The sequence below is a fragment of the Folsomia candida genome, unplaced genomic scaffold (genome assembly GCF_002217175.1).
Source record: "Folsomia candida strain VU population unplaced genomic scaffold, ASM221717v1 Fcan01_Sc003, whole genome shotgun sequence".
Classification (NCBI taxonomy): Eukaryota; Metazoa; Arthropoda; class Collembola; order Entomobryomorpha; family Isotomidae; genus Folsomia; species Folsomia candida.
In genome coordinates, this window is record NW_019091195.1 from 15,312,631 (window position 1) to 15,332,922 (window position 20,292).

The 20,292-nt window shown below is 41.9% G+C and overlaps 4 protein-coding genes and 1 long non-coding RNA gene across 8 annotated transcripts; 4 read left to right on the forward strand and 1 right to left on the reverse strand.

Annotated features, from left to right (window-relative positions):
* Positions 1-534: 534 nt before the first annotated feature.
* Positions 535-1,612, forward strand: LOC110847477. Of its 2 annotated transcripts, none has more exons than XM_022094427.2 (5): positions 535-720; positions 781-923; positions 1,024-1,173; positions 1,248-1,334; positions 1,415-1,612. In XM_022094427.2, the coding sequence occupies exons 2-5, from the start codon at positions 796-798 to the stop codon at positions 1,494-1,496; spliced, it is 447 nt and encodes a 148-aa protein (XP_021950119.1). In that variant the 5' UTR covers positions 535-720; positions 781-795; the 3' UTR covers positions 1,497-1,612. The 2 variants fall into 2 exon arrangements, with proteins under 2 accessions (XP_021950119.1, XP_021950120.1); XM_022094428.2 differs by having other exon boundaries at positions 568-720; positions 796-923.
* Positions 1,613-2,330: 718 nt separating this feature from the next.
* On the forward strand, positions 2,331-4,834 carry LOC110846001 (SAGA-associated factor 11 homolog). 3 transcript variants are annotated; one of them, XM_022092588.2, is made up of 6 exons: positions 2,331-2,556; positions 2,940-3,124; positions 3,213-3,327; positions 3,407-3,862; positions 3,967-4,085; positions 4,203-4,834. In XM_022092588.2, the coding sequence occupies exons 2-6, from the start codon at positions 3,006-3,008 to the stop codon at positions 4,345-4,347; spliced, it is 954 nt and encodes a 317-aa protein (XP_021948280.1). In that variant the 5' UTR covers positions 2,331-2,556; positions 2,940-3,005; the 3' UTR covers positions 4,348-4,834. The 3 variants fall into 3 exon arrangements, with proteins under 3 accessions (XP_021948280.1, XP_021948276.1, XP_021948277.1); XM_022092584.2 differs by having other exon boundaries at positions 2,333-2,556; positions 4,200-4,834; XM_022092585.2 differs by lacking the exon at positions 2,331-2,556 and adding an exon at positions 2,783-2,860 and having other exon boundaries at positions 4,200-4,834.
* Positions 4,835-5,113: 279 nt separating this feature from the next.
* Positions 5,114-7,507, forward strand: LOC110846374 (loricrin). Its single transcript, XM_022093096.2, has 6 exons — positions 5,114-5,849; positions 5,925-6,029; positions 6,094-6,297; positions 6,377-6,538; positions 6,604-6,807; positions 6,909-7,507. The coding sequence occupies exons 1-6, from the start codon at positions 5,345-5,347 to the stop codon at positions 7,259-7,261; spliced, it is 1,533 nt and encodes a 510-aa protein (XP_021948788.1). The 5' UTR covers positions 5,114-5,344; the 3' UTR covers positions 7,262-7,507.
* Positions 7,508-7,640: 133 nt separating this feature from the next.
* LOC110847368 (cytochrome P450 18a1-like) lies at positions 7,641-15,394 on the reverse strand. Its single transcript, XM_022094303.2, is given in 9 exon segments — positions 7,641-9,394; positions 9,487-9,650; positions 9,653-9,816; positions 9,894-10,021; positions 10,120-10,256; positions 11,450-11,612; positions 11,686-11,955; positions 12,020-12,141; positions 14,626-15,394. Coding segments are annotated over 9 exon segments (1,623 nt in total). The 5' UTR covers positions 14,984-15,394; the 3' UTR covers positions 7,641-9,277.
* Positions 15,395-16,448: 1,054 nt separating this feature from the next.
* Positions 16,449-19,866, forward strand: LOC118434847. Its single transcript, XR_004834294.1, has 3 exons — positions 16,449-19,171; positions 19,289-19,369; positions 19,436-19,866. It is a non-coding gene; the product is annotated as an uncharacterized LOC118434847 (long non-coding RNA).
* The last annotated feature ends 426 nt before the right edge of the window (positions 19,867-20,292 follow it).

Here is a 20,292-nt window from a genome sequence, read left to right on the forward strand (position 1 = left end):
CGTTTAGCCACACGGAGGATAAATGCTGAAATTACGGCATGGCGACGAAATTTATCCAAACCAAGGGGGTGACGGTGGGTCTGACGTTGAGACGTCGATAAAACCAATGAGAAATGTCTGTCTAAATTTGATGGAAATCGGACGAGAATTGCCGAAATTATCACATGGCGACGATATTTGGCGAAAAAGAGGGGATGGCGGTGGGTGGGAGCTTGCGACATGTCGACAACACCAATAAGAAGAATTGTGCTCAATTTCATGCAAATCGGACGAGAAATGGCGAAACTATGGCATGGCGACGAAATTTTTCGAACTGCGTATCAATCACAGACTATTAATATTTACTATACACCTTTCAATACACACTAATAACACATGTGCATAGAGGGGAGGAATAATGGTGACAGCGTGCCGTATCATAGGTATAAATATCTGTTTGGATTTGGATGGCTCACCTTAATGCAAATTGGTTTTGTTTATCTACGTTGAAGAAATTCATGTGTTAGACCGAACTGAGAATGAAATGAATAAGAATCACTGATGCTGACGTGAAGCAATGCTGGACGAAGAATGTATAAGTCTGGCAGATAAGCAAATTCTGGAAAGAGGAAGCTCAGCATCATTGCAGCTTCTAGTCAGAGTCCAATGAGCTTATTCAATAGGCTTTTGGAAAGCGTAGGTTCCATACAGCCAAGACTTCTCGTGGATTTCTAAACAAAGGTACCAATTCATTTAGTAATTCCCCGTAACCTACATCTCTGAAAATTGGCTAATTTCCAGACTCGGTCAAAACAGATGGATTTCGAGTGTCCAATATGCAGTGATGATTCGCATGTTTTCAATTCCAATGAAACTCAGCTCTGCATGGTAGCCGATTGTGGCCACGTTTTCCACCGGAAGTGCGTCGCCCAGTGGCAAGAGAGGTTGTTTTCTTTTATTTATGTTTCTCATATTTTAGTACAAAATGAATAAAATGATTCCCTTACTTATTTGACACCCAATCTGGCAATTCTCTTCTTGCAGGGGGCACACTACATGTCCAAGTTGCAGACAACATTGCAATCGGGTTTACGATTTATACGGAGCAGTCAGTTTGCCAGTGAAGAAAAAGGTCCAGAACGACCGTCCTTGTAAGAAGTGTAGTTTGCTGCACTCAGCATTGGGGAATTTAAGGTGTTTTACTATTTATAAAATAATAACGCAATTTGAAAATCACTTAATGGTTGATGCACTATCTTGTGTCTCAGACGATGCTATGTCAAGTTGCAAAGTACGCTGGACACTGCTCGTGCCGTTTTAAAGGAGAAGGAAAAAAGTTGTAGCCTCAAAGATTGGTAAGTCAATCTTTTTATTATGGGAAATTAAAAAAATGTGTATGTTACATTTTTGTCAACAATTTTTGTTCTATTTTCAGGAAAATAGTTCATCTCAAGTCTGTCATTCAAACGTACCAACTTCGCCTCAACGTCACTACCCGGATAAGGAAAAATTCATAAATTATGATGCCATGCATGATTAGATTAAATACCTCAAGTCAAACTAATTCTTTTCACGGTTCAATTTTGAACTTTAAGCCTAAATAAACATCAGCCCCTGCCATTTAAAAACTCAACCAAACCAGAATCATCCCATTATTAAACTACTTCCATTGTCCTTTTAAAAAGCATAATAATAACAAACCTCTGAACAAAACAAAACATGTCATAAAAACCGCAACATTGCATTATGATTGAACTTGACCTTTCCTCCTAAAAAATAACAAAAGATATCATTAACACATTCTCACCCCAGCAGTCACAGCGTAATGTATGATGCCCTCAATTACCGTTTTTTTTATCTTAATTGCACCGAGTCGATGGATGCATTTACTTTATATTTTATCCACTGATCCATCAAATTTCTAATTTGACTCAATTTTTTTCTACAAAATATTGATCTCACTCTCTCCTATTTTGTTTACGATAATGATGTGAATGATTCTGTAGATTTTGGGTATCACTTCCCGCGATGATCATCATCATTACCTGACAAGTTAAGCCGGCAAGAGTTCATGAGAGCTGAAATGTGTTTGTTTTTTTTGCACCACCACCACATTTATAATCTCATATTAAGAAAAAAATGAAAGACACGTGGCTCACATAGGGCTGACCTGACCTTAAAAAGGAATTTGAAATAATCCTGATTGTTATGTAATTATTTTTGTGAGTTTCTTTGTTGCGATTTGCTGTCGAGATGCCCCAGCGCCACCCTCGAATTTTAACCTGGCCATCTTAAAAATAGAGAGAACTCAGCAGCCAAAACTCGCTTACGGGAACCGCATAACATTGACCAGCTCGAATTGGGCAACTCTTGACTTGTGCATTCTTCCGGTTAATAGGATAAGAATTTGAAACTTAGGACAAGACATTGACAATGGTTCACCCCTCTAGTCCTCGGGGCAGGTGAGGCCTGCACATTCGGATCCGGAGAGGAGGGGAGGACCAGAAAAAGGCGGCTCTCCGTCGTCGTTTATTAACATTAGTCAAGACACAGTATTATAGTTGGAAGGGATTTCTGGTAAGCTACTTTGTACATTACTTTTGTCCGTAGAATATGTAAATTAACACTTTTGTGGAGATGTTTTAGAGAGAGAGAGATAGTCTGGATTTCTGTGTTTGTAGTGTGATACATAAAATTATGTAGAGTCCGTGCATTCTAATATAACTCGAGCTACCATTTCATCGGCTCTGTATGATAAATGGTTTATCAGTTAAAGTAGGAAATGGTACCTTGTTACTCGCAGGTAGTGAGGTAGTAGAGAAGGAGGGCAGACACAGAGAAGATTTTCAGTGGTTTCCAGCGTTAAGCCTTACTTCTTTTTGTAATTAGTGAAATATATACAACAAATATACACAGCAATCAAATGGATACTGATTATTTGCTCGTCTCCAATTTTCTAGGTTTTCTATAGTTGCACTCGCCACTTCGGTGAGCACGATTTTAAGACGGGGGGGAAAAAGGCAGCCATGAATCGCGACCGACATGACCGGGATCGACACAGTGATCGAGAACATCGCAGTGAACGACATCGTGACCGGGATCGGCATATTAATAATGAACATCGAAGCCCCCAACGCACAGTAGTGTGAGTTGTTTAAATTCAGAAACGATAATAAAAATGGTAAAGCATGATTATAATGTTTTTATTGTTTTGTTTTAAATCTGTTTTGTAGGCATGACCGGGAGCATCGCGAAAGGGAACGAGAACGGGAGAGAGATCGAGACCGGCATCATAACAATATTATTAACAATAACAACAACATTCGAGCAGGGGCTACGACGAGCAGTGTAAGAAATTAGTTTACTTGTACCATTATAAATAATTAGTTGCTGGGTACTTATGATACATTTTTTTGCACAATTTAAGGCTATCTTGAAATCTGCGATTCATGAAATGACCACTCTTCTGATTGAAGAAGAAGCATTTTTTATTGGGAAAGAGACTGGACGATTGATGCGATGGGGGGAGCTTGAAGGACTCGGCGTACTGGAGGATGTCCAACTAGAACACCAGGTGGTGGATGCGCCGGGTGTGGACATTTTTGGCGAGCCGTTAGCAAAAAAGTTTAATTTTGAATGTGAATGTCCTCGCTGTCGTAGAACCTTGGCTGCTCAAAGGTTCGCACCGCATTTAGAAAAGTGTATGGGAATGGGTAGGAACAGTTCTCGTATCGCGAGTCGTCGACTTGCTCAAGGGTCTTCGAGTCAGAACTCTCAGAATGGAAATGGATCGACTGGGAGTGGTTCTCAGGGGCACGAAAAAGCGTCGTCACATCAAGGGAATAGTGCTGCAGGATCGGCGGTTTCCAGTCAAAGTCATCAGGTTAGTTAAATTAATAACACGAGATTATTAGATTTCCAAGTATGCTTTATTTCTGAAATTGAACTCAATATTAGAATTAGGATTACATATATAATTTTGTGCAGAATGGCGACGTTGCTTCTGAAGAAGAGCATTTCGAAGAGGATGAAGACGACGAAGACTGGACGATGGAGCGAAAGCGAAAACATACCAAGAAAGGGACTGAAAAAATTTCTCCCAAGAGGTGTGGCTACACAGAGAAAGGACATTCGTCCCTCACTTATTAATTTTGTTTATTTATGTATTTATTTTTATACTTTCTTTATTATTTTATTTTTCGTTTTGCTTTTCCTTTTAGTAGAAAGGGCCCTTTACAGCGAATCAAGAACTCTGAGGGTTCTCGTGGTCGACGTGGTGCTTCTCCGTCTGTGACTGACTCTCCGTTGTCGATTAACGAGTCCTCATTACACGATGACGACGACTTTGCTGCACTTAGCCTTGGATAAAAGTTGGACTTGTAGCCAGGCGATGTGGCCCAACTGCTTAAAAATTGCTTGACTGGCCCTATTTACTTATTCTTTATCCCGTTTTATCCATTTTGTTCATCTGGCTATTTTTTTAGGGGGTTCGTGACTCTGATTTTATGAATTTATCTTGACTCATTCCATTCTCATGACATTTTTCGTGTATGATACTGATGCTATTATGATGTATTTCTCTTTTCGACTGTTATTTTATGTTATTTATTTTACTGTTTGACTTATCATTTGTCCACATTACGTACCAGACTATTATGTTCCTGCAGTTGGCTGCAGGCTCATTTTTAATATACCCAAAGTGTTCATGGGCGATAATCTCGGCTACATTGCTCACTACTACTTAATTAGTTGAGTATAAAGTAACATTTGCGTAAGGTTGTATTTGTAAGTTTCGTCGAAAACCGGTAACCCGCAACAAATTGATATTAAATGTATTTAAACTACTTGACAACAATTCGCTGCCCGTGTAGTTTTGTGCTCATCTTACTAACTCAATTTCTCATTATTAAGGTTTGAGCCTTGTATGAATACGTAACCAAACTAAGCTAAACCAAATCACACACTACATACACATCGTTCTATCGATTACCTGAAGCCGATAGAAAAGTAGATTGTAGAATTGGACGTTTTGGTTGACATTTGGCTTATGAGTGAGGTTGCACCTCTGACATTTTTTCTCTTGCTCACAGAACTTGATTTGCATTTCATGTATCAGCATATCATTCATATTGAATTTCATGTATTTAGTGTCTGTATGAGCCTACTGGATACTGTGCTAAGGACTAAATATACTTTTAACAGTTTACACTCCCAACAATCCCCGCATTTTCTAGTATTTGCCTACATTTTCTAGTTTTAAAGAGAACAAGCTATTCCTCTCAGGTCGTCATTTTCCCTTCCGCCTCAAACGGAATAGGTTTTAATTCGAAATTTCTTAACCTGTCCTCAACGCCAAAACAAAGGAATGGGTGTGGCAGAGGACATTGTTGTGGAGGCAGTTGAGCCTGCACCTACAGCAGCCCCAAATTCCAAATCCGTGACGGACAGTACAAATTTTGAGCTGCCTGAGAAAGCTCACGACGGTCTTCCTAAAATAGTCGTCCCAATCACGTCCCCAGCTACCTATGCTCCTGATCCAAGACGAAGAGGCGAAACCGAAACTGCGACATCATTCCGTGACGATGATGACGACGTCGGGACCAAATCGGAACAACCTTCACCTTCAACCACACCGGCTGAAATTAAGTTGGAACGTTCCGTTTGCAAGTCACCAGAGTTGATTGGGAAAGTGTTTATCGAGCTGGATCAACATCAGCTCGTGCCCTCACTCGCGTCTTCTGCTCCTCTGAGTGGGCACCAACCAGTCCAGCTTGTGGGAAGCATATTCCTGGACAGGGGCCACATCGCAGGAATGATACCTCCACAGTTGACCTTCAGATGTAGAACTGCAGACCCCGTGAAGTCAGAAGGTATCTGACCATCCATAACATTCCCAATTTGACATAGCAAGGCAACTCTAAAATCTATTCTTTTTAATTTTCAAGCCGGTGGTAGCAGCGAAGACCGCAACGACGATTGGAATTCGCCTGGAGGAGACGGAGTTGGAGGAGGTTCTCGAGCCGATGATTGGAATTGTGGCTCAAAACCAGGTAATACTGTCGACGTCAATTAAATAGATTATCATAATTTGCTTACGGTGTGATTGGATGTTAGGTGGAGGCGGAGATACGACTCCGACTTGCTCTTTCGGAAGGCGTCGTGATGATTTTGGTGGATCATCCCGAGGGGGAAGAGAGGGTCGGGGTGCTGGACGTGGTGGGGGAGGACCTCGCGGGGAAGACTGGAATTGTGACTGCGGATTTTCCAATTTCGCCAGCCGATCGGAATGTTTTAAATGCAAAAGCTCAAAGCCTGGAGGTGTCAACATTTTTTTAATATTCTCAATTTTACATAACAAGTCACTACATGAACAACTTTTATTTACGTTACTTTCAAGGCGGAGGTGGTGGTGGCAATGATAGCGGCTCATGGGGTTCATTTGGTGGAGGTGGAATGGGAGGAGGAGGAGGTTCTCGAGGTCAGGATTGGAATTGTGACTGTGGATTTTCCAACTTTGCCAGCAGATCAGAGTGTTTTAAATGCAAAGGCTCTAAACCAGGTAATTTTTACTACCAGCATTGATTGAATAAAGTACTATTTGCTCATGGTGCCATTGGGTATTAGGTGGTGGCGGAGATAGCACTCCAGCCAATTCTTACGGAGGGCGTCGTGATGATTTTGGTGGATCATCACGAGGAGGACGAGGGGGCCGTGGTGGTGGACGCGGTGGAGGAGGACAGCGTGGCGAAGATTGGAATTGTGACTGCGGATTTTCCAATTTCGCCAGTCGATCAGAGTGTTTCAAATGCAAAAGCTCAAAGCCAGGAGGTAACAAACTATCCTATTCTCAATTTAACATTGGATAATACACTGCAACAGCAGGACATTACCTTAACCACTCTACATTAATATTATTTTTCATTGTCAAGGTGGTGGTGGTGGTAATGATAGCTACGGTTCATCGAATTCATTTGGAGGAGGAGGTCGAGGTGACTCAAGGGGATCTTCCAGGGGACGAGGAGGTGGGGGTCGTGGGGGTCGAGGCGGTAGTGATGGTGGTGGGGGTGGTTTTAGAGGTGGTTTTCGGGGTGGTGGTGGGTCGCCCTCCTTTGGCGAAGAGAGTTATGGGTCCAGCAGGGGCCGTGGTGGAGGTGGTCGTGGGGGTTATGGAGCAAAAAGACAGAACGACGATGATGACCAGGACAATGGTTTCAATAAAAGACCTCGTTATTATAACTCATCCCCTCCCAAACCTGCTGTCACGGACGATTCTTGGGAATAAAATTTTGTAATTTTATGCAAATACTTGACTGATTCAGGTCTCCCTATTTTCCAAGCTTTATTCAAGGTTGAGCTGCTTTTTCTTTTAATTAAATACTTTAATCTTATCTCATACAACCGTTGACCAGAAACAATTTTACTCAATAAATTTGTTTGAAACAAGTGCCCGACGGATAATGGGCGACATATAAAAACATGTATCTAATATACTTTGAGCAAGTAATAAAAACCAATTATGCAAAACTTACGTGTTCTGTTCTGTTGAAACAGACTTGTGCTTTATGAAAATTGCATGCTCAAGATGTTATGTTGCATACAGATTAGAAAGCCCAATTGCATACATTTTCAAAAACGCGTTAAGAAAGTTTTTTAAACGTGTATCATTTTTTTAAAATATATTTTTCAACATAAGCAAGTAGTTTACAACGAAATGTATGTATGAATAATTTACTAAGAACATTTACTAAAAACGATTACAGTGGTTCAAAGTGGTTCATAATTAAACCAATTAAAATATTAATCGCAATCATTGTAGTTTTTTTACATTACACAAGTACTCATGGTCATCATGAGAACGAGTTTTAGACAAGTGACAGAGGGTAATGATAAAATTTAGGACTACGTAAATATACATTCATAACTCAAAATTTAAAACTGCAATTTTTTTGGACAAATAATTTCATCTCTTTTTTCTTTTGCAAATTTTATTTATGGATTAGCATTAGGAGAAAGTGTATCCAGTGAATATCGTCGTCGTCGTGACTAGAAAGCAGAATTCACCAGAATGCAAAATCCCAACACTTTGACATGTTTTGAGTGAAAGTCTTACTTTCTCGCTTTCTCAATTGACACATTTGACCAACACGAATAGTCGTTTGGTCATATTTATTTTAAATCTCTAAGTAATAATTAAAAGGATAATTATAATTAACTAAGCTCTAGGGCAATAAATACTTACAAGACTATTACACTATTACTTATTATAGATATCTAAAAAAAAAACTATTATATAATTTTCTAGCCTACGTGCAAAAAAGTGGTAATATAAAAACATTGATAAGGAACACCAACCAATCTCAGCTTGTCCCTTTTTCGGGTAAGTTTTGCCTGTGAAACTGTCAAAGTCACCTGAGTAATTATAATTACACGCATTAATTAACGTGTGCCTTATACTTATGTAGAGCTGAGATAAGGGTGAAATTAAAATGTCACGTGGCTGCTGTGACACTTAATTCAATTCTAGGCTATTTAAAGGTATATTCGGTAACTCGGTGGGATCAAAAAATAAACCTGACTGCGGATGAGCTTTATCGTCGATATTGTCATCCTAACTTTTAAGATATTGTGTAAATGTGTTGTGTAAATAAATGCATTCATAACCGAACCCTGGCCGAATTTTTCCCAGGGTCGTCGTCATACACGTACATACATACGCATACAGGTATGCATTTTGCGTATTTGAGTGCTGTGAGCAATTTGCACAGGGCATATCAATCACTAAAGGGACAATTACAGGATGGTTGGTTGGTGAACTGACTCGAGTCGGTGTGTGTGCTTGTGTGTGTGTACATTTATATAGTTTTTTTGTTTTAAAAAGTCGGTGGGTCAATAAAGTCGCCAAAAAACAAGAATCCCTGCATCAATGCGATAAATAGTTGCAAACATAATATAGCAAACATTGAAGGGGTTTAGTTTGTGGTAAATGTGGGAGGTGACACCACGAATCACTTGATCATAATATTTATGAAGATGGTGATACAACCAAACCAGTAAACCACGAGGGGTGGGGGGGAAGGGGGGCCGTGGCCTTGGTACTGGTGGATACATAGGTGGGCATGACCTGAGCTGAGTAGTTGTTGAGGTAATACATAAAATGGCACTGGCGCAACGAACTGGTGAATATAATTGATTGATTGATTGATCATCGATATTGGATTTGAGGAGTGAATAAGATTCCGACCAGACGGACCGAGTCAGTCGTCATCATCTCGTCACATATCTTTGTTCCCCTGCTGCTTCAGTGTTGACCAATGTTCCTCTTCTCGGAGTTGGCCACATTTGGGGCTGCATTATTGGACTGATCACATTTGACAGAGTTGTTGAGCAACTCGAGGTTCCTTGGCTTCATGCAAAGCTGTGGAAAGAAATGGATTTTTAGTTTGAAAATTGCCAATTTTTATAGATTAAATGTTGTAATGAAATGGGGTTTAAGGGAGTGCGGCTGACCTCGTACTCATCGGGAATGATGGTGACTGCACTCTTGCCCACGAGATCAGGGAGAGTTGCCCCTTGCACGGGCTCAATGTCGAAGACGTGGAGGAGAGAGGTGAAGAAGAGGAAGAGCTGGTGACGAGCCAACACGTCACCGAGACACATGCGGCGTCCCGTGCCGGGATGTAAAACTCGGGCTTCACAACGCGACCTTTGGCGTTGAGGAATCGCGTGGGGTCAAACTTTTCTGGCTCAGACCAGAGCGTGGGGTCCATGTGCACGGCGTAGATGAGTGGGATCACTTGGGAGTTCTTTGGTATGAGGAAGCCGTCCAGCATCACGTCACTACAGGTGCAAACAATGTGGCGTTAAGCATAAATTTGCGAGGGAATTTCTAGTCGATTCGGTTATGAAGGACTCACGTCGTTGTGGAATGTGTAGTCCCCAAAGGAACGATGCAAGCACGGCGAAACACTTCGAGCAGGGTGGCCTCCGTGTAGGGCAGGTTTGCGAGATCTTCTAAAGATGGGAGACGGTTGCGACCCACAACCTGCGAACAGTGACCAAAAACTAATTACATTTCTGAACAGAAAACTATGGAAAGAAATGGTTAAGCGAAAGTTCACAGTTTCGTCGTCGTCCAATTACCTCATCCAACTCATTCTGGACCTTCTTTAGGATGTCGGGATAGTGGAGCATGTACAACACGGCCCAGTTCATCGTGGTTTTCGTCGTCTCCATTCCAGCCGAGTACAAGTCTCCCAAAATTTGATAGATTTGACGATCTGCAAGTACAAGCAACGAAATGCTTACAAACTCATAAAATTAGCAGGGTCAGAAATACATGCACTATTTATTATTATGGATGGATGGCTATTGTACTTAACAGACGCCATCCATGTTCACTTTTGGCATCATGACAAACATAATAAATTTATTGCGACGCGACGCCAACTTAATTGGATGGCTTGCAGCAGCGTCAATTATACAATAGTTTCGCCTTTGTTAAAAATCTCTATCAACTATTGAATACTTGTGTCGGCGGCCATGTAACGAGCATAGCCATCCGTCTATAGGACCACCTAACCAACTAATTTCACATGTCTACATTATAGCTTAATTGAAAATATTCCAAAAATCTTTCTTCTTCAGTCAGCCCATATCTGCATACGTACATTCGCATACATACTTAATTAGCAAATTTTATAACCTGTTGTTGGCTCAAGAATTTTGCAAAGAAATTTGCAACTATTAAAGGAAACAGAAATATGCACATCTAGTAAAAGTTACAGAGGTGCATATGCGTCCATAGGCTGGGCAGATGTGTAGGTACCTCACTCATCCACTTGCTCATATTTATTTAGCATGCACTATTAGCACATTCGGTATTTAGCTATGTGCCTGCCAACCAACCAACCAATGAGCAAATTACAACGTAGTACAATTGCCTTACATGTACCTACTACTAGTATATAATTCCTATATTTTGCTAGAATTACCAGAGACTTAGATGATATGCGAGGGGGGAAATGAACGGTCTTCAGAGAGGATTCGTCAATGAAAAACACGGACTTGACAAGAAATCGAGCAAAAGTTTACAATTTCAAGGAGTCAAAAGGGCAAAAGAGGTAGACAAATTGGCTCTGGCTGCTGTTGTACCCATTAACCAGGGACAACATTTTCCTCGTGATTTTCGAGTCGACTTGGTAAACCAGACAAGTAATAAGTAGCTGGTCTGGTTTGTTCCTTAATTGACGCTCATTTCATTCACCAAGTGAACCAAAGAATGAGATAATCACCAAGAATCTATAAACTCTTCACCTGAAGATGATATCATAACTTTTGAAAACTATAACTGCATGTGGTGATGCTGAGGTAGGTTGAGATGAGACAATCTCTTCCTACCCACCTACCCACCCTCCTACGCCTTACTAAACATCCATCCATGCAAACCAACTCGCTTCACGTGTCTGCTTACCAGCGTCTTTTCCATGGAACAGCTCCATATCTCTGCCCTCCTGCTTGGCAATCTCAATCTCGAGCAGGTAAGTGTCCACCACGTCCCGGATGTCGGACGGGTCAAAAGTCTCCTTATGCTGCTCCACAATATCTCGGAAAAACTCGGACATTTCGTCCCGATTCTGCAAAAGATCACGTCAAACATTAAAACTGCAACTTTTTCTCTGTAAGAGCTAAAAGTACTTGAATTCGTACAGCTTGTATTTTGACGTTGAGAGCCTGGAGTCGAGGAAGGTGACGAAGACAAGGGATGAAATTAGAAGCTCCGGTGGACGTGCAGAGTTGAAAGCCTTCTTCAATGAGCCCCATGAAGCGTTTGAAGCGGGGATCGTTTCTGGAAAAGCGGACGCTCATGAGGAGGGAGCAGATCATGTTGGAGAAGGACAGCGTCAGAGCATTGTTCAGACTTAGCGGAGATCCGACCGGTTCCTCGGATAGTTGAGCCAAAAAGTGGGACACCTCATTCTGCAAATTCAGATTCATTCCGATTTATTAATGAATGAATAATAAAGCTGATTGAGTGTCTCACCATAATTCTGGCTTCCAACTGCTCCTTTCCAGCTCCCACCTGTTTCATTCCGAAGCGACGAAGCTGCTCGTGTAAAAACTTTCTCTGTTCTTTCCACAACTTGCCGTCCACATTCACCACGCCTGAAATCAGAGGAAGGAAGAGTAAAATTAGTATAAGTCGTATGTAAGCTTGCGTGTCCACTTTTTTTTAACGAAAATCTATCTCTAAACACATCATGAAACGTTGTTGGGTCTCAGTTTTTTTAATTTTTATTAGATGACTGGGAAGGAAGGGCTAATCTCAGCAAGCCAGCGGATGGAGGGACCTGAGTCGGACATCGGACCGACATATGCTCCTCAAATGGAACCTGCTAAACGTCCGTTGGTGGTGATGAACCCATGGACGCTGCAGCAAGTGAGGGTTCAAAATTCTCCAGCAGGGCATTTTTAACGACAGTAAAAAATAAACTACTCCTCCTCCTACTTTTTCTCACACAAAATCCAGTTTGGGATTTGGAGGCATACACAAATATAATAAAACTACGGAACGAAGGGGTCAGTGGACTTTGAGATCGTGGCCTGCTGCTCCTGGAGAGTGCGAGTCTGGAGCGCTTTTTACCTGTCTTTTTACATCCTCCTCCCCGCCCGGCTTCTTTATCAGGACAACAATGGGAGGCAATTCGATGCATCCGACCAACTGAACTGTCCGTCTCCACGAGTTCGGGATGAGATAGTTCATTCAACCCGATAAGAAATCAAGGACCACCTTAAAATATTATTTACTGAGAGGCCTTTGCTACCTCCACTACCGAGGAAATCCACACATGGGTTCATCCCATGCAATGTAAAGCCGTAGACATTCGTGTGCATATCATCAGCATAGCTTTTGATACCAGAAAGCATTGTTTCCCAAAGACTTGAATTTCAGCTCAACATTTTGCTCGACAGTCGCCTCCTATTTCCATAATTCTGGTGAAATAATGTAACAATTATGCTAATTTTGGAGTGAGGTAGGTTATAATGTTTCGAATTATGAAGGGGTCAACGTATTTTAAGCATTTTTATTTCTGAATTGTAATAAATTTTGTAAAACATCGCTTCCAGGAAAGGAATTAGCATTCGTCAATAAATGATTGACTCATTCTCATCGTGTTTTATGACCGACTTTCCCAGTTCCGCGAACCAGACTGATTTTTCTACCACCCTTCAATGAGCAAGGTGTGGAAAGAGGAATACAAAAATTGCATGAGTAACGAGACGAAAGTGATAAAAGTATAAATAAAGTATAAATCATGATAATATTTCTCGTCGGGACAATGGCTTAAGGAATTGGCGAGCTTTGCAAATGTCGATTTCGTTCATTCACCCGACGACCATGCCTTCAGCTTTTGTTTATTTAGGTATGTCGTAATAAAAATGTGGGGATGGAATTGCAAATGCACTACATTTAGACTTAGTTTCTCCGGAATTTAAATGAGTACGGCATGTCAAGCTTTAACGGAATTTTAGTCTGAATACGAGGGTGACACGTGGGGATGAGATCGCTACTTAATTTTATTCATCCTTGTCAAAACCGGAACAGAAACATGCATGATTGACGTACTGGAATACGAGTAAGTTCTGGAAATGGTCGTATTATGCACTTTCCATGCATTTCTAAATATAGTGTTTTACTCAATATGATTTCCACACCTTCCAAATGACCAAAAGTCATGCGTATATTTAACTTGTCTCAAATTCCAAAACTCGACTCGGCCATGAACCCACTTTTGTTTGGGTGAAAGTTACAAGCGATCCATATCCTAAACAACCCAGCATTAAACAATCGATTGAAAAGAGAATCTTAAACAAAATTTGCATGCCCTTTAACAATTGCAGCCAAATTGCACACATTGTTCATTTAAAATATAATATTGAACCAACAACATTTAGTTTATGTCAGTTTGAAATGTGCAACAAGTTCATATTCTGAATTGGTAAGAATGGCATGCCATGCAGCACTTACAATGATGACTGACGGACGCCCTTGCAATAATTGCAGAACTGCAAAATATTTGCAAACAAGATCACCCCATGTGACGATGTTGGTACGAAATGTTATGATAATCCTGCCGATACGAATGTGATTATCATTCATAAAGCATCCGCTCTAAATAAGCAAGTGCTTAAATTTGCGCGAGAAGAACAGCCACAACTTTGCATGTATAAAGATATCGATAGAAAATATATGTAGCCATGTGAAGGAGGATGGAATATACTTTTATGCTATTTAGGACGGTCGCTTACGGTCTATATTTGCTTTTCTATGTATATTTACACATGTAGAACCACTTGTTGGACTCACATGCTTGGCTCAGTATCGCAGTTAACTTATTACTAAAATGTCCTCAGTCTCAATTTTTGAGACGCGACCATTCATCTCGCATGCGCTCATGAATATATTTGCAAATTAACATTTGAGTGTTGCTATATGACTGCGTGGATGGTGATGATTATGATTGTTCATTAAAAAAAGAATGCCCATTGTGTCTTAGCTCTGGACAAGAAAAGTCTCAATTTGACCCCGAGTCTCACGTTGTGCCCCAAATAATCCATAAATTAGAGCATAAACAAGGCTTAACTCACCGTATCCCTCAATGATGGCAGAGATCTCGTTTTCCGGCCTTCCGGAAAAGGCTTCCTTGCGAAAGGCCTTCCGTATACTCTTGTAGTCCGAGAGGACGACGAGCAATTGGTTGCCCAGTCTGGCGGAGAAGGTCGAGCCGTACTTTTTGCTCATGTCGTTGAATTGGAGGTGTGGGATGCCGTTGAGGAAGGGTAGAAATCCGAGGAAGGGGACGCCCCAAGGACCGGGGGGCAGTTTTCTCAGGTAGAGCACGAGTTGGACGACTCTGACGAGGGCGAGGACGAGGAGGAAGCTGACGAGTGTCCAGCACAATTCACTCCCCATCAGCAAACTCACCGCTTTGGAGAAGATGAGCATCTTGTGTCGTTTAATTATCACGGCTTAACAATTAGTCAGTCTCAGAAGTTTTTGAAAATCAATCTCCGCAGTGGACTCGTGTCGTGCTTGTGTGTGGGGGAGGAGGAGACAGGGAACACTGGCTGCTTTAGTGGGGTGACCGGAGAAGAGAGAACCACGACACAATGTGAGACAACCACAACGTCTACTTCACCAACCAAGCCAAGAAGTGGACAGGAGTGAAGGTGGATGTGAAGTGAGAAGTGGCTGAGCCGAGCTGAAAAGATTATATTACGAGAAGACCAAGGAAAGGTGACGACCAAGTGAGTGGGGCTGAAGACGAAGAAGAAGGGATGCAACGAGCTCTGATGATGAGAGTGATCGTGTGTGACGAGGCCCGCAGCCAGGACTGACTATCTGAGGACTCAGGTACGTCCTACATCTCTTTTATACGTGGGCACCATGACATGACAGTCAGCTGAGACGACAAATATCTCCCAGCAATCGACGCAAGGAGCCCCTACAGCTCGTACAGTTTGCAGGGTACGTCAGGCAACGTCCTCCAATCATAAAAATACGCTTTGCACAGGGCGAGAACAACGCGGTGGCTGCTTCGTGGAGGAACGCAAAGTGTTTCAAATGCATGGTTTGAACGATTAAATGCGGAGAGTTGTTGAGACGGGAGGGGGATGACGACCTGGGTTGAGTCCTGGCAGACCAGCATGCACGGTACTCACCCAAGGAGAAATCCAACAGCTTCCGAACGAGACCACAAATCATAAGGAGGCAACATGAGATCAAGAACCTCGCCCAAATCTGAGAATTTTCTACTCTGCTCATGATGCTCGTTTACCATAATTCATGCCGTTGGATACACCAACAACCAAGTTCCAGAAAAGTTTTTAGGTCAAAAGTCCGAAGTTAATATGCACGCTTTGTTTCAACCCAAATAGGTGGTCACCCTTTTCACTTGAGACTTCCCTTATCCTTCTCCAACTCTGCGTCTAATTGTTCCCCATCTGGAAAACACACCCAGATTTCTTTTCTCCCAGCAGCAGTATTTGGGAGCAGAATGCCCATGCAGGACTTGGGCCGGTCAAGTCTTCCTTCTCCACTGGAGAAGAAGAAGTCATCTCCCGAGAGCGTCAGATGCGGTGCGGAGGAGAAGGAAAGTGGGTCAATTGCCCATCTGCTTCCTGGACATCAGAGTCGACTCTCAAGTCGTCCAAGGCAAGACGGAACTCGGAAGAGGAGGAATTATCATTAAGGGTCACCACTCAGCACGACAGAGCACTAATAAATCTCTCAATCCACTCGTTGGTCCTTGCAGAGTCCGAATCATTGGGCTGGAAACAATTACCAGGCCCCACTTTTTATGCAGTAAGCAACAAGTAAGTGGAGATTTTGACTCTTGGTGGACAGATGCTGGACCTCACTGCCCATCAGTGGTGCTGACCAACCGAGATGCAGATGAAATGAGCCAAGTAACTTTTCTCCCCTCTTTCTCACTATTATTAACCTTGCATCAATCCATTTTTACTTTTTGAAATGTGATCTGTTCTAAAAACTTGCCGTCCCGTGAAGTTGATTGCAACATGTGCTCGTCTATAAATACTTGTTAAAGCATCATATACATCTACTCGTATGTTTTCTCAATGCTTGTTTTTAAGTACTCCACGCGACCCGGTCCCCAGAAGTCTGCATTAATTTATGGTGGAGCAAATGAGTAAGTGTCCCATCCAGGTCGAGCGAATATTGGTTTGACCCTCCACGCCAACAAGGAAACCGCTCCATCCTCCCGAGACCAAGGAAATGGATGGGGCGAGAGAGAGGTGAGTTTTAAAAGGACGAACGGATCTCTTATACAGTTAAAGGGAACAGTCTCTTTCTTCTCGAGAGTGTCGTATTCATGGTTAAAATGGTTCATATGCACCGTTTCTCCTTTGTTCATTCAACGAGAGCCCAACAAAAACCCGCACAATAAATATCCCATTTATTTTATTATCTTCGGATTTATAGGCTTTGGTGGGGATGACAGGAAGAGGGCAAGAATTGTACGCCTTTCCTACTCCTTCATTCGTGAACAGTTGTGGGAGACAGAAGAGTGAAGCAAGTGGTTGGGAAATCAGGCCATAACTTTTTGGGTGCACTTTAAGGTTCGCGTTGAATATTTCACTTGGAAATTGCATGAAATCCGAGAAGTTCTGCCGCCTCCTTGGGAAAATGCATCTTGATGAATTCCTCCTAATTTGGTTACGCAAGACATGCAAGAAAGCATCATTTCATCATGCGCATTTAAAACAACAGGGTTTGAAATACATGAACTCGTGGAAATGGAGATTCGTATCTTTTCCTGGAATGCATAAGAATTACGGCAGTGCGAAATTTTCGTCTTCCGAACCATTTTTTTTGCACAGAGGTGGTGCTCGACGGAGATCGTTGTGTCATGCATGTAATTACGAAGCATTAATGATGAAGAGCTTTAATTTAATGCGAGAGACCTGGGGCACTACCAATAATACCATCGTCACTCCTGCACCACGGTGTGCACTGTTGCTGTTGATGGTTCATTGACCCGATTGAGGTGGCATAAACACAAAATAGTGGAATACAATAAATGAGTAAAGTGTAGTAGTCGTAGTATCTGTAGTAATAGGTCCACTTCACCACTTTTTAACTTTATGACTTCTTTGTACCAACATTCACCAAGAACTCTGTGCATGCATGGGGCTCCAACCGTTGCCACTGCTCCATCAGGACGCACACCACCAAACGTCTTGGGCTGTCTTCTTTACTGAGGTTGCTGTAGGGCAGATATTTTGCTCACCTTAAATCCGGATCTTACTGCTCGCAATTGGTCCATAAGCATGCATCATCAATGTGTAAAAAATGATTGGAAGGGAAGCCAGAAGCCTGGACAGGTCGTCTCGAAACTGTCTCGAAAACTGTAGTATTTCGATGAGTGGATGCAGACTAGGTCCCGTTTCTAAGATTCAATTTGACACGGACGCGGAGTGAATGACGGTAGTTTTTGGTTTAGAATTTGAAGGGTCACAGGAGCCAGGATTTTGAAGTTCCTTGAGAAAACCCGTTACAAAATCTTGAGAAGAAGAAGAGTTCTCAACTTTCGAAAACTGCATCTCCAGCAAAGAATCTTAACTAAATATGCAACTCTTCTTTCCACATGATCGTCATCTTCCTGGGAAAAGAGTTTCCCATTTGGATATCGTATTACAAAACTATTCAAATTGAGAATATATGATCCATCAGCCATCCACATAAGTAGAATGCATTGGAAAATGAGCCAGCAGAAGTATTTAATACCGTGAAACAAGGCAGTGAGGAAAATGGCCAAGCCAATGATACCTTCTCAGCACGAGTTCAAATTTGTCCTCAGCCGATAATCTGTACCACTGGCTTGCCCTTCTTCTTCTTCTGCTTGACTCGGACCAGCGAGGATTGCAGTGCAAAAAATGTGTGCAAGAAGAATGCATCGGATGCAGTCGTCTCTACATACATTGTAGCCCATGGGATGCGTATGCACACTTAACTGCATGCGCGATGATGATCTTTAAGCAATGTTTGCCTAAGATTGTTTGTACGTATGCGACGATGGGATGCAATGTGCATGCAAGTTCTTCATCTTGGAGATACTGCTGCTTCTTAGCTATACATATGCTGATCGTGATGGTTATGGTAACAAGACGAGTGGCTGCGATGTCTTACTCCTTACCTTAGAATGGAATTACATTAGAGAAAAGGTCGTTCGTTGACTTTTTGGCCCAGTTTTCCTTTTATTTATTTATCCTCCAATAAAACCTTCTTCTCTTCCCTTTGTTCTTCTTGTTCTCCTCTTGTTCTCCTCCCATTCTCCTCCTGGGGTGAGCGCCCATCTCGGGGTTTGCGGCGGCGTTGAAGCCAAGAGACGATGCGCTAACAAGGTTTCAAACATGAGACGAATAGGTTTTACCTGCCAGATTCGTGTCATGGCTTCTCCTCCAGAAGAACTCTTCCAGGAGTGTCAAACACACTATTTAACACTTTAGTACCAGAAGCATAGCGAAGAGTGAGGATCTTTCAACTTAAATTGGCTGCTGTTTACTCTATGCAAGCAATTGTCCTAAATGTGTCCTTTCACAATGAGATGTGAGGCGACGAAGTGAGGAGAGTCATTGCCCCTTGGAGTGCACCTGCTATATCAACATGCAGGTAAAACACCAGCTATACTATAGTGGTTACCTAGTAGTGAGTCGTCACTAATCTCTAGGCCAATTAATGCATTTGTCATCACCGTAATCTTATCAACTTGTACATATCATTCATCAGCAAAGTTGCCTCATCTGTATATCTCATCATCTCCGCTGCTATAGGCAATGGTGCTCCTTTGACAAGTTGGTGGTTTTGTGGGTTAGTATTCCAGACTCGAGTGCATATTGTTGTGCAGGTACGTAAATATTCTCTGGGTTTATTCAGGTTATGATGTTAGCAAGATCATGATGCGATCATGATGCATCCGGTCTGAAACTGGAATTATATCTCAACAACTCCTGACTGGTTTAAGGGCACGTTCCCACTCTCGGCCGGACTGGGTGGCGTTGTTGGTGCCGAGTGAGTACAATAATATTTTAGTGGTGACACGGCTTTTCTTGTCTTCAAAGGAAGATGCAAAACAAAAGTGAAACAGTGGGAAATAATGGGCACATTGACCGACGAGATGCAACAAGTCACCTCTTGCTTGCCCTAAAAAACGGAAGCGTAAGGATTTACTAGAAAAAGTGACAAAACATGCATCTTATTGGTCGTCTACCACCATAGCTAAAAATAAAATACGCCTGCTAAACCCATGAAAACAAGAAATCCAAAATTTTGATATGCTTCAAATTAAATGAAAATAAAAGTGAAACAGAAAATTCTTAATTATTTCTCATCATTATCATAATTCTGGTTTGCATTAATGACGCGACTACGGCATGGAAATTGAGAATCCGTCGCAATTCGCAAATCCTGCCACTTCCCTCCCACGATGTGAAGGTTAAGTCGTGAATTTGTGCAAATTGGAGGCATGGTGGACCTCCGTCCAATCAAAAAGTGAACCCATGAGGATACTCCCACCACTGATCACACACGCACTTTTCCACATTGACGCCTATGCATATTAGTCATTGACTGGAGTCATGCAGCATTTTTAATTGTCATTTAATGGGAGCTTATCCAATTGATTATGTTAAGTACTTGTTTGCATATCGTGATAAAAGTGTGATTCGAGGATAAATATGCTTGGGGATAAGAGATTCTAATATTTATTGGTGGTGAGCCTCTTGTGTTAGGAC

Coding starts and splice junctions, on each gene's coding strand:
- LOC110847477 (XM_022094427.2), top strand. CDS start 796: ATGGATTTCGAGTGTCCAATATGCAGTGATGATTCGCATGTTTTCAAT. Junction 924..1,023: donor GTCGCCCAGTGGCAAGAGAG/GTTGTTTTCTTT, acceptor CTCTTCTTGCAG/GGGGCACACTACATGTCCAA. Junction 1,335..1,414: donor AGTTGTAGCCTCAAAGATTG/GTAAGTCAATCT, acceptor TTCTATTTTCAG/GAAAATAGTTCATCTCAAGT.
- LOC110846001 (XM_022092584.2), top strand. CDS start 3,006: ATGAATCGCGACCGACATGACCGGGATCGACACAGTGATCGAGAACAT. Junction 3,863..3,966: donor TTTCCAGTCAAAGTCATCAG/GTTAGTTAAATT, acceptor AATTTTGTGCAG/AATGGCGACGTTGCTTCTGA. Junction 4,086..4,199: donor GAAAAAATTTCTCCCAAGAG/GTGTGGCTACAC, acceptor TTTTCCTTTTAG/TAGAAAGGGCCCTTTACAGC.
- LOC110846374 (XM_022093096.2), top strand. CDS start 5,345: ATGGGTGTGGCAGAGGACATTGTTGTGGAGGCAGTTGAGCCTGCACCT. Junction 5,850..5,924: donor AGACCCCGTGAAGTCAGAAG/GTATCTGACCAT, acceptor TTAATTTTCAAG/CCGGTGGTAGCAGCGAAGAC. Junction 6,298..6,376: donor CAAAAGCTCAAAGCCTGGAG/GTGTCAACATTT, acceptor GTTACTTTCAAG/GCGGAGGTGGTGGTGGCAAT.